This window comes from Phalaenopsis equestris, unplaced genomic scaffold (genome assembly GCF_001263595.1).
Source record: "Phalaenopsis equestris unplaced genomic scaffold, ASM126359v1 Scaffold000002, whole genome shotgun sequence".
Classification (NCBI taxonomy): Eukaryota; Viridiplantae; Streptophyta; class Magnoliopsida; order Asparagales; family Orchidaceae; genus Phalaenopsis; species Phalaenopsis equestris.
This window is the reverse complement of record NW_018164444.1, coordinates 81,274,592-81,288,022: the sequence shown is the minus strand read 5'-3', so window position 1 is coordinate 81,288,022 and position 13,431 is coordinate 81,274,592. Positions and strand designations below refer to the sequence as shown.

Genomic DNA, 13,431 nt, shown 5'->3' with positions numbered 1-13,431 from the left:
GGGGGGGGGTGGGTGGGGGGGATTTACATACATACAACTCAATTCCTATTTATTTAAACATCCAACATCCAAACTTCAATTTTTACGTATATACCATTTTACCTATGCATGAAAAGATGTGTTTCACTTTTCAGAAGTTAAAATGTTAATATTTTTTTTGTGATATGAAAGGTTTGGTTGGTATAAATGTAAAAAGAAAAAATTAGGGTTCAGATACATGTAAATATATAGGAGCTGGGTGGTATGTATGTAAATGCCTCAAAAATAATTTTGCAAATAGATCATCAAAAGAAAGCACGGGTGTTAAGTTCATGTGAACTGTTAATAATAAAGGGAGTTTGATGCTGAAGTTAACCCAAACAACAATAGGAAAGTAAATATTATTATTGAAAGTAAATATATGATTACAAGCAAATACACATGAAAGAGAGAACAATAATAGACATAACACATAAGATGCCGCCCTCACAAGGGGTTGATCCGAGGGTGTTGGTGGTCAGTTATGTAGAGTGGATGGCATGGTAAGGGGCTGAAATCTGGACAACCGAATGACAGCGATAATACAACAATAGTTGTTTGGGGGTGACAACAAGCTGGGTACAAGTTTGGGGAGGCAGTGGAAACGAAAGGAAGAAGGTTTGGTTTTGGAAGGCGGCCGTAAGGGTACACAAAGTTTTGAAAGGGGGACAACAAAGTGGACTGCAAGAAACAACTATAGGGGCTATCAGGCGGCTGCAGAAGGGGAGGAGGACAACGAGGCGGTGGCTGGGTGGCAGGAGGCTGGTAGATTGATTGGCGGTTGGATGACAGTCGACGGTAATGTAATAGAGAGCTGCAGTGGGGGAGGAGGACAAGGAGGTGGCTGGCTGGCTGGTAGATTGATTGGCGGTTGAATGGCAGTCAGCAGTAACATGATAAGCGGTTGGGAAGGCTGGTGGGAAGGCGTGGGGGCTGCAAGAACAACACAGGAATTGTTCTCTAGAGCGCCTGCAGCAGTATGGCAACGGCAACAATGGAGGAAAGGTTGCGGAGGAAGGAAAAATTGAGGATATTTACCACCTCTAAATGAGATACAGACGGAGCATCACTTGCCCTTAGATTGAGCCCTAGAAGGGGAAACCGGAGACACTGGCTGCTATCCCGAACAAAGTCATACAAAACCTAACTCTCCAAGCCCTAATACATCACATATTTCGAAAATGACTATAAAGGAAGGAAAGGAAATAAAATAAAATAAAAATAACATAAGGGTCATTTTGATCTGCCTCTCGTGATCGCTAATCCCACAAGCAGTCACCCTATGGACCAGTATTGTAGCGTGATAGTGATTTGACTGCGATAAGATCTCACGTTAGTCTCTCAGGATTGGGAGAGCTTCAACCATATCCTTCAAAGCTTCTGTTGTCTCATAATATGAAGTCTAGTCTTTCACGTTGAAAGTAGCGAAAATATTGTAGTCTCCTGGTAAGTCAATCTTATAAAAATTGTCATTCCAAAGCATATTCTAATAGAATAAATATCCATCATCTTCTAAAAAAACCTGACTTGGAGTTGTATATTGAGACAAATTCACACAAAGTAACTCTTGAGCCATTAAGTATGTGATTTATCTCTACTCTGCGTACTTGATCGGACATATCCGATAAACCAACTTGTCTAAAGGGACTAATTCTGGAATGAAAACTGTGGCAAGCTTGGCAACTGTCAATAACAACCACTCGGGAGAGACATCTTCTTTTTCTCAAGAAGGATCTGGATCTCATTATAAAATGTTATTTCCCGCAGAGCTCCTAAGAATATTTCCAGCTCTACGGGTCAACCATCTCATATGACCATCTGTTGGTGAGTAGATTGTTGAACTAAATTTAATATTCAAATGACACCATATGATCTTCCAAAAGTAGTTCAAAAATATCTTAATATGTTATACCTCTCCCAGTAGGGGCAACTCAGAAGATAGACTATATACGTGAAAATTCCAAAATTCTCTTGTATGGAGTTGCCTAGTGTCTGGTATCGGCTCCTCAAGCTCATGGTCCTTTTGAACATCCAATGCTAGTCCTACTGATGCTCCTCTCGCACCTACAAAAATGTAGTTTGTGGCATCACAATGTCATACTTCACTTGAACGTTCTTTACCTCAAACTCACTCCCTTCTAGAATAAATACTATCAATCCTGCTAGAATATCTCTCACGAGCTCAACTTGAATTACCTGCATTTCTATCATAAGTTGGTACCCAATACTCCTTTGTGTCCTCACTTTCTTAATTAACTATTGTGTCATTTTCCATTTCTTTAGTTGCTCTCTGCTTAGTGAAATAGGGTGTAATTTTATTTGGACAATCTGATGCAAAATGCCCAAAATCATGACATGATTCCCAATACCGTGGCACTTGACGCACTTTTTGGTTGGGACAGATTTGAGAATGCTAGTTGGTTCTACCTGTTCTCCACTCTAAATTAGTTTCAACCCGGGCCTCCGATTGCTTGAACATGTGATTGAACTTTGTCTGTAAGATGTTACGGTCATCTGATGATTTTGGCTCTTCACTTTTAAAGCTAAGGTCAAAACATCTTGTTTGTAATAAACTAATAAGCACTAGCGTTGTATATCTCATTTCATTTTAGATCAGATAGTAATTTTACTCATCTCTTCTCCCTATCAAAAAATCTTCAAGTTCTTCCACCATAGAGATGCACTCTTTTTTAACTTGCTAGAGGCTAGCTTCATCATTTTGTTTGGTGGGATATCCTGTACTCAAAGAAACGTTCAACAATCTGGACCCACTTGAAAAACTCGTCTGGATCCAAGTGACCATCAAAATATGGCAAATTAACAATATTTAAAATCCTAACTTCTCTGATATTTCTGGCCAAATCTTCAAGGTAGTGGTTCTTCATCTCTAGAATCTACATGATGGAAGGGTTTTGCTGCATTCATTCAATCTGGCAAGTCACCGTTGTGGCTACAGGCGACCCTAGACTCTGTTGTAGTTAGAGGATTTCTCACTACATATCTTCCATAAAAAGTTCTTGAAATCTCTTTGTGGATTTCTCATAAATAGTATTATGTTATTTCTTCTTGATCAGGTCTCCGACTATTTTCTTCGATGTGGTTAGGGTTTAAGTTTTGGTAGGTAGAAGAAGGTGCATGGATGACGTAGGGCGGGAAAGAATTTTTTTTTGGGTTAGGTAGTGGAGGATTGAGGTAACCTTAGAATAGGACTAGGGTTAGATTATCTTTGATACTAAATAATATTGGAGTTAACCAAAATAATAACAGAAAAGTAAATATTATTACCGAAAGCAAATATGTGATTACAACTAAACACACACATAGACACCCCCCCGCAATGGATTGATCCAAGGGAGGTGGTAGTCAGTTATGTGGAGTGGATGGCATAGTAAAGAGCCGGAATGATAGTAGTTGTGTCGGTAGGCAGAAATAACAACAACGTGGGAATTGAGGGGTTGCGGTTTGGGGATGACAGCAAGTTCGGGCTGCTGGCAGCTAAATGACAGCGATAAAACAGCAGCAGCTACTGTTTGGGGGTGCCAATAAGGTGGATGCAGGTTTCGGAGGCAGCAGTAGCGCAAAGGAAAGGGAGAAGAGTTGGTTTTGGAAGGTGGCAGCAGGGGTACGTGGAGTTCTGCAAAGGAGGACAGCAAAGTGGACTGCGGGAAAGAACTATAGGGACTGTCTGGCGGCTGCAACAGAGGAGGGCAAGAAGGCGGCGGCTGCAACAGAGGAGGGCAAGAGGCCGGTAGGGTGATTGGCGGTTGGATTGGCAGATGGCAATAAGGTGATAGGTAGCTGGGAAGGGCAGCAGTAAAGCGTGTGAGCTGCAGGAATAGCACACACACTGTTCTCCGTGGAGCTGTAACAAGGTATCCTCTTTGATTCCAAGATGACAACTTTACATAAAACTCTAAAAAAAAAAAAAGAGATTTTCATACCAAAAAACAATATTCCAATATTGATTTCATAAACAAATATAAATGATTACCGTGTCGCGCTTAAAAAGCATTCCAAGTAAGGCATTGATTTGTGTATTAAACACTCCATCGCCAACTCCCCATATAGCGCCAATGAGAAGCGGCAACACCGAGCCAAGCGCTCCGTTGCTTAAGCTGCACATGATAAAATGGAAGATTTACACAAATACCACTCAATTCTTATTTATTTACATATCTCACGCCTAAACTTCATTTTATATATATATATGATACTTTACCTATGCATGAAAAGGTGAAAGTCACTTTTTATAAGTTTTAAGTAGTGTCACTTTGGATGAGATGTGAAAGATTTGGGCGGTATAAATGTAATAAAGCAGATTTTAGGATGTTAGATATGCAAATATATAAGAATTGGGTCATATGTGTGCAAATGCCCCTTTTAAAATTTACCTGTATCCAAAAACCAACCATAGTAGAGCAGCAATTTGAAGAACAGATCCAAAGGAGACAATTACTGTGACAGAAAAGAGACTAGAAGTATACCAACCGGCCAACAGAGAACTCTGCACCAGTAAAGAGGAAACAAACAGTGAGAAAACATTTATGTAAATTATGATATGAAGCTAAAAAAGAGATAAAGATTTACATATAATACCACTCAATTCCTGTGCAACACATATCTAACACCTAAACTTTAATTTTTACATATGTGACACCTTACCTATGCATGAAAAGATGTAATGTTACATTTAAAAGTCAAAATAATTTTGTTTTTGATATGATATGAAAGATTTGGATGATATAAATATAAAAGGTAAAGTTTAAGTGTTAGATATGTAAATATGTAGAAATTGGGAGGTATGTATATAGATGCCACCCCTAAAAAAGTTCTAACATCATCAAAAGAAAACTACACAAGAAAAAACCTATATAGAATGATAAATTACACGCGACAATACGGCATATACTAAGATTGATTAGATTAGAAAAGAAAGAACCACCGATTATTTGCAAGAGGCTAGAATGGTTTCATACTACGTAAAAGGGCAATTTAATCTCAAACTATTTAAATAAAAACCAAAATCGTCTTCAAGCAGTATTGGTGTAAACGAACCGAGATTGATCGAGCCTAGTGTTTGTTCGTGTTTGGCTAGCTGCATGCTTGAAATGTCTCGTGAATAGCATGTTCATGTTTGACTTGATTCAAATTTGTTTCTTCATTTCAGCTCGTGTTCAACTCAAAATTAACTCAAATTATTTAAAAATTAATAAAATTTAATCTTTTTTAAACACAACATAAATTAATATAAAAAAATATTAGCATAGTAATATTTATCTATTATTTAATTAATTCAATTCAAAACGAGCCAAATATGATCGAACAAAAGTTCGTTCGTTTTCGCATCGTTTATAAATCGAGCTAAAAACAATTGTTTGTGTGTTTCTCATTTGCTTAACGAACGAATTAGATACAAGCTATTTACCGAGATGAACACAAGCTCTCTGCGATTGACAAGCTTTTTTGACAGCCCTACCTCTCGAGACTGTTTTAGTCCCCATTCAAAGAGTCTATTACTATTTTTAGTCCCTATTTAAATGGTTCGAAGCTAAATTGATCTTTACACCCATTGCAAATAGTGGATCAATAAAAATAACATCTAATTAAATTTCTTACAATGTAACTTCCAAACGGTATCTTAAATCACAAGGGAATCCAAATTCTTAAAAGATTAAGCAATAGAAACAAAGCTTCCTCCTCAAACTGAAAAACTATTACAGAAGCTTGCCATGAACACATGTTCAGAACAATGTGCCAACTGGAGAACAAATACTCCTATGAAAATGTTTGTCTAACGAAGGCGAAGATCACAGCAAAACATAGACTCCAACGATAAATGTAACTACAAAAACAAAGTTATGCAAAATTTCACGTACAATTGCGTCTGCTGCGCCATACACTGCCATTGCACCACCTATGCCCGACACCCCGAGAGCCGGTTCTACTATTTTCTTTGTAAATTCAGCCCTACCAATCACACAACTTAATTAACACCAAGAAAATAAAAAAGGGCATTCACATACATAGCACACAATTCTTATGTATTTACACATTTACACATATACACTAAAATCTTTAATATCACATAAAAAATAACACTAATACCATTTTTTAAAAGTGAAATGTACCTCTTCGAGCATAAATTTATAGCACCAAAGTGTTATGTATGTAAATATAAAAATTTAGGCATGAGATATGTAAATACATAAGAATTGTGTGCTAAAAAAACAACAAATCAAGCGTTGAATCAGTCTCAGTAATGCATAACAGCATAAAAAACTTTTTACCATACGAAAGCTTGTTGCAACCCTGAGTATGCAAGAAGAGGAATGATTAGCAGAACTCGCATCTCGAGTAAAGGAGCTGTAATAGACTTCAGTAAAGTCGCGATAGAGGCGTGTGACGGGAAATCTTCCTCTTTTTCGTCTCTTTTCGATAAGAAGCACATCAATATAGCACCCAAGAGCATGCAGCCAAGAAAAACAGTAAAAAGTAAGCCTGTTCCAGTGGAGCCGCCACCTTCCTACAGTCATGCAGTCAAGTCAACAATATGCACGAAAAATATAATGCGCATGAAGGACAACATTACAATAACTGTTTCTGTTAAATTGAAGGGGCGTTTACATATATGCTACTCAATTCCTATGTATTTACATATCGAACATGAGAACTTTGTTTTGTTACATTTAAATCACCCAAATCTTTTGTATCACGTAAAAAATATCATCATCTTAACTTTTAAGAAGTGAAATGCACCGTTTCATGCCTAGGTAAGTTGATCTATATGTAAAAATTGAAGTTTAGGTGTTACATATGTAAATACATGAGAGTTGAGTGGAATGACTGTAAATCTTCCAAATTTTAAATGAAAATTGATAAAGCATTCCTTGATAAAAAAGCTCCATCACATTGGATAGTGGAGATTTCAGTGGATCCGGTTGCAATATTCAAAAGACAATCTATTTATCTTGTGCTAGATTCAAAATAGTTCCTTGACTCTCAAAGTCTATAAATATGTCAATTTAATCTCCACACTCTTTTGAAGAGGGCCAAAATAGTCCATACTGGAGAGTATTTCAACACATATTAAAAGAGTCTCAGAATTAATTTGACACTTTTATAGACTCCAGATCTAAAATGACCCCATGTAAATAGTTAGGAATGCACATATGGAATAGATTTTTTCTTATGATTTTGTCCCACAAATCAAAATTATGGCATTTCCATTTCTTTTAAAAACACATTAGCAAACTTTAGTTGTTTGTTAAGGACTAAATAAAATTATTTTCCAATGCTCATGATAGCTAAGATAAAATAAATCAAACAAAAGAAATCACTTGCCCCTGCCAATCAAGTTATTTATTATATAAACCTAGAACTTAGTGTAAGACTCATGCTTATTTTGAATGTACTTGCGTCCATAATTCAGTTTCCCTTGAAGCTAATTCATTATATGTGCACTGGTTGTTCATTTGATTATCCAGGAAAAAAAATTGAAAACGCTCATAAACTAAATAGCTTCCATTTATTCCCCCTTCAATCTAGAAATTTTATGATATTAAAGAAAGCAATAGTGGGTAAGCAAATTGTTCACAGCATAACTTCTATAAAATTAGTTTGCTAACTTCCTGTATCCTTTCCAAAAATAGGATTATTGTCAAAGGGACTAGATATCAGCCCACCTACTAGTTCTAAAGACCAATTTTCTATTCAAAATGTCCTTGAGTTGCTCCAAATCAATCTTTCTCTACAAAATAGAATATTAATAATTTAATGTTCTCCATCTTTAGCACCTAATAAAAGGTTCATTTTAACTTGTACTGTTAGTACCTATAGGCAAAAGGAAGAGAAAGTTCAATTTAGGACAATAAAAGCTGAAATTGATTCTAAATGCATTCCTTTAGCTAAATGGTGGAAGACAATGTTCCCACAATAGAACTCATCTACTCCAACCAAGTAAATTGATGACAAAATTTTACAAACTTTGTATAAACTAAAATATTAGCCAAGGCCTTGTGTGATCAAATCAGTCATTCTATATCACCATGAATAGTTTTTCAAAATAACCATAATTTCGAACAGCGCGCATTCCAACTAATTGAAATGATTGTGGGTAATAGAGTGAGAAAAAAAAAAATCATCCTTGGACAACTTAACCAAAAGAAAAATTGGAATACATGCATTCCAGACTCCTCAGTGCGAGGTAGCAAAACATAAAAAAATGGGAATTTTACATGCATGACACTTGAAATATTAGAAGTTACCTACCTCACACACAAATTAATTTGCTTACATATATCACACCTAAATTCTCTTTAATACCCAAAAATAACACTCCGCCTCCTCCCGTCATCCTTTTCTATTACCACTAAAAAAATTCATGAGGAGCAATAGTCGACGGAGCCATCTCTTCCGAAGCCAATCTATTCCTTATAGAAACACCTACCTTCAGCCCCAATCTAACCTCCCCTTTGGTCTGGGTGTTTCATCCCTCTTTGACATGACACAGTTCTTCATCAGGTAAGTGCAGGACTTTAGAGTCAAAATTGAATTTGAGACAGTGGAAAAGAAAATTTTGGGAATATAATGAGTTTTTTTTCAGATTGGTTGCAGACTTTCTTCTTTTTTTCCTTCTTCTTCTCGTGACCCAATTGGAAGTTTTTCACATTAACTCTGCCAAGTTCTGGTTGCCATAGCTGCTTCTTGAGAAGGGCATTTTGTCGAACACTCTGAGTTCATTGAGCAGAATTCGGTCTCATATAATTGTCTTCATCGGTTACACCTGCAGGGAAACGGTACTGAGCACTGTTCTAGATGAAGTCTCACCTGTGAATTGCACGTTAATCCACCTGAAAACTGAAAGATAAGACACCATTTGCTCCAGTGAAGCCCGCTCCCTGAGAAGGCAACCAAGGAGAACGGAACACCGTTTTTAAGTCTATTAGATGATTTTTCGTGCTACACATGTAAATATAAAGAGTTAGGTGTGATATGTATAAATATATGTGTTTTGAGTATTATGTGTGTAAATCTCCCTATAAAAAATATCACCCTTATTAATATTATAAGATTAAAGTATTTTGTGATTGGGAAATGCAACTTTCATCTAGTTGACAAAACAACAACAAGCCTTTATCCTACTAAGTAGGGTCGGCTAACTGAATCTCTTTTCTCCACTGTGTCCTATTGAGTGTCATATTTTCGTTTAACTTTAATAAATTAACACCATTTTTATACAACATGCTCAAGTCTTTTTCGGTTGACCTCTGCTTTTCTTAACATAAGTCGAATCTAAAACATTTACTATCCTAACCGGATCATCAAATGACCCACATTTAATATGAACAAACCATCTAAGACGACTCTCTCAAATCTTGTCTGCCACTAGAGACAAGATTAGGCAACATAAGCTATTCAAAAAAGATTTCAAGTACTACATACAGATTGACAAGCTATTATACTAATAGAAACATAGGGGTAGAACACAAGAAAACTAAAATAATAAATCAAGAGTTATTTAGAATCGATTGGGATATTGCAACTTACATTTCCATCTTGTAAAAGAAGTAGTGAAATCAAATTGCCAATAACCTGTAAAATAAAAGTTAGTTATGTCAATGGCTTATTTCCAAAACAAACAAGACTGCATGAAATCCATACAATATAATAGAAGTGTGCCACAAGTAAGGAGCCTAAGCGACCTAATGATGCTTCAGTATTTAGAAAATGTCTCAAAATTTATATTTGCAACATTAAACCTATGTTAGAAGGAGAGAGAGGGTTGTTTCTATTTTCGCACTACAATCTCAAGCTCAAAATGGAGGTAACCTAACTATTACTCAAGCCTTCCACTCGAACATCACAAAAAGAAGGTGCATTTACATGCATATCAACCAATTCCTATGTTTTTATATATCCAACAGTTAAACTTTTACATTTATACCTCCCAAATCTTTCATTTCACATCAAAAACATCCTCATGTTAACATTTAATAAGTGAAATACATATTTTCATGCATAGGTAAGGTGGCATGTACGTCAAAATTGAAGTTTAGGTGTTAGATATGTAAATAAATAGGAATTGAGTGTTATAGATGTAAATCTACCAAAACAAATCAACAACAAGAGTTTCAAAAGAAATAAGATGATAGCATACCTGCGTGCTAGCAAAAAAACCCCAAAATTCTCCATTGAAGCCACCAATAACAGTGCCCTCGTGCAAGTTCCAATCTTTTGCATGGCTGCGCGCTGCCGAAGTAAGATACGTACCCTATCAGATCCACTTTATCAAACCTTTGAGGTTGTCGAGTAAACCATGAAGAATATTAGCAACATGAGAAAGAAATCATCTTCATTAAATTACCTGTCCAACCCATATTATAGAAGCTGTGAAACCAAGATATAATGAAGCCGGCACCATCGTATACCTACAAAAACAAACCTCAATTAAAGTTAATGAACAAATACTACAATAAAAAATCAAAGGAAGATCTACATACATACCATTCATTTCCTATATATTTACACAACTAAAACCTAAACTTCAATGCATACATACCATCATACCTATGCATGAAGCTGTGTATTTCACTTTTTTCAAGTTAAAATGGTGATATTTTCGATGTGATATGAGAGAATAGGGTGGTATAAATGGGTGCTATAAATGTAAAAAAGTAAAATTTTGGTGTTAGATATGTAAATACATAAGAAATGAGTGGTATGCATGTAAATGCCCCATAAAATGTGAACAACTACGAGAAGTTTCAGTGAAGTATCAATTCAGAGAACTTATAAAAGCAAACCCCCATAATGTGAAATATAATCTAGAAGGGAAATGTCCTGATTGCATGTCTTATAAATGGTTGTAAATAACAGACAAAATATGGAGAATGGAGAGGCATCTTAAAGACAGATTGAGATGCATGAGGTAATAAAGAGAAAAAAAAAAAGAAAGAGAAAAACTCATGAAGTCAATAATGGAAAATAGCATACCACACAATTCTCATGTATTTACCTATCTCTAACACCTAAACATTCATATTTACATGCATACCACTTAAATCTTTAAAGTCAAATCGAGAATATCATCACCACTATCTTTTTAAAAGTGAAATACATACTTTCATGCATAGATTTATGACACCAAAGTGTTATGAGTGTAAATATCAAACTTTGAGTGTTAAATATGTAAATACATAAGAAATGTGTGGTATGAATGTAAATTTTCCTAGAAAAAAATATTAGGCTAAAAGAGCAGAAAAACTAGCCAAAATATGATGAGCTACAAGGCTCATCTCTATTGCCACATGAATAGTGTGTGCTAAAAAATGGTCTGCACGGATCTTGAGGTAATTTGAAGTCTACTCCCGTCGAATTGGCTACCCTCGGCCAACTTTTCTTCTAACGGATAACTTTTCACTCAGACGAGAGACTTTCACCCGGACGGAGGACTCATATGAAGGACTTCCCCCCCTCAAACGGAGGGCTCAGAAGAATCACATTTGCCCTCGATGGAGGCCTCAGAAGGACTTTTTAACGGAACACAACAATATAAAAGACTAAAATATCCTATATTGTTCTTTTTAAATAAGGCTAATATTATAATTTATTCTTTGGTCATCCTGTCATCTATAAATAGGATGGTCCTTTCATGTAAAATGGGTTTTCCCCTCACTTCTAAGGTAACACCCCGATTCGCCTCGAGAGGGGCAAGTCTTCCCCTTCTTCTCTCTCTCTCTCTCACATTCTCTTTCATCAGTCCAACGCTCTATTCCTTGGGCATGGTCCACCGGACATATATGAATTCAACAAATAAAATTCTCTAGTTATGACAGTATAAAACCACACTGAAATCCAGCCAAACCCAAAAATGCAAGAGATCCGCAGATTAATGAATTTTTGGATTTAAGCTCCGGTAGATAAAGTGAAAACTACAAATTAAAACTCAAATTAAACAAATTCAAAATCACATCATTAAAATATTAAGATCAAGCTTTACAAAATCATTAACTTAAAAAATTAAAATTTAAATCATAAAATTAATCACAAATTAAATAAATTTGAACTTAAAATTAATATAAAAAAATTATTAGTCACCAAAATTGAAATTAAGCCAATTTCATTAAAATTTTCAGATTAAAATTAACGTTGAAAAGTTAAAAAATTAAAATCAAATATAAAATTACAAAATTTAAAAATAAATAAAAATTAAAAGAAAATCAAACATAATAAAAACACCAAAATTAAAATTAATTAAAATATAAATCAACTAAATTATGATAATAAGATTAATCCAGATAAAATATTAATTAGTAAATCGAAATTAATTAAAACCAAAATCCACTAAAATTATGATAATTGAATTAGTAAAAAATTAATCAATTAATTAAAGTTATTTAGAATCAAAATTCACAAAATTTATGATAATTAAAGTAATCAAAATAAAAAATTAATACATTAATTCAAAATGAGGAAAAAATCAAAATTCAAATTCACTTAATAAAAGGCCTAAAATTTTTGTCATGAAAAAAGTTCACAAAAATTTCAATTTTCCCGAATTCATCGCCCAAATCCAATTTCCAAAAGTCCACCATCCAAAAGCCTAAATTCAAACATTCAAAAGCTCAAATCCACCATCCAAGAATCCAAATCAAATGGAATGACAAAATAAGCCATTAAAAATATGCTAACCCAATTCATCCAAGCCATTTTAATCTCGTGGCAAGACAAAGGTAAGCAATGTAAAGCCTCATGTAAGGCAAATCTAAGCCCAAAACCAACCCCATGACATATGTTCCACGCTGTTTTCACACAACTGCAACAAACAGATAACCAACTTCCCCGCAGCAGCTTTCCGGGCAGCGCAGCTGCAGCTGAAAACTGGAAGTTGCAGCTGCGCCAAACAGACCCTAACTATCCCCTCTCTTAATTATTTCTCTCCATTAAGGCTATCAATTTGGCTTGCTATTCGCGAACAACTCGTGTTCAGCTCGTTCGTTAAGCCTAACGAGCCGAACATGAACAAATTTTTAAGCTCAAAATGTAAACGAGACGAACACGAATAACAATTTGTTCGCTCGTGTTCAGCTAGAATTGGCTCGAAAATAAATAAATAAATAATTAATTAATAAATACATAACAAATATTCATAATATTAAATATTATAAACCATAATTAATTATTTTTTTAAAAAAATTAGCATATGTTATAAAATTAAATTCTATTATAATATATAACAAATTATTATAATAATAAATTAATATTACTTATTAAATATTATATATTTATATAGTAATATAATATAAGTTATATAGTTATAATGTATTATATATCTAATATTCTAAAAAACCCTAACCGACCTCGTTAGGGTCCGTTTGGGGCAGCTTATAAGTGCGGGCGGGGGTTTTAAAACGC

The 13,431-nt window shown here is 34.9% G+C and overlaps 1 protein-coding gene across 2 annotated transcripts in view; it reads right to left on the bottom strand.

The window, feature by feature from the left end:
• The window catches only part of LOC110029151 (UNC93-like protein 3), a gene marked incomplete at its 5' end in the record, with an annotated part of 12,322 nt that extends 1,877 nt beyond the window's left edge, over positions 1–10,445 (bottom strand). The window contains 8 exon segments of one of the 2 annotated variants that reach the window (XM_020731321.1): positions 1,050–3,931; positions 4,010–4,133; positions 4,410–4,522; positions 5,895–5,985; positions 6,306–6,541; positions 9,565–9,609; positions 10,175–10,288; positions 10,382–10,445. In XM_020731321.1, coding sequence (XP_020586980.1) covers positions 3,920–3,931; positions 4,010–4,133; positions 4,410–4,522; positions 5,895–5,985; positions 6,306–6,541; positions 9,565–9,609; positions 10,175–10,288; positions 10,382–10,445 — 799 coding nt within the window. 2 annotated transcript variants of the gene reach the window in all.
• Between the last annotated feature and the right edge of the window lie 2,986 nt (positions 10,446–13,431).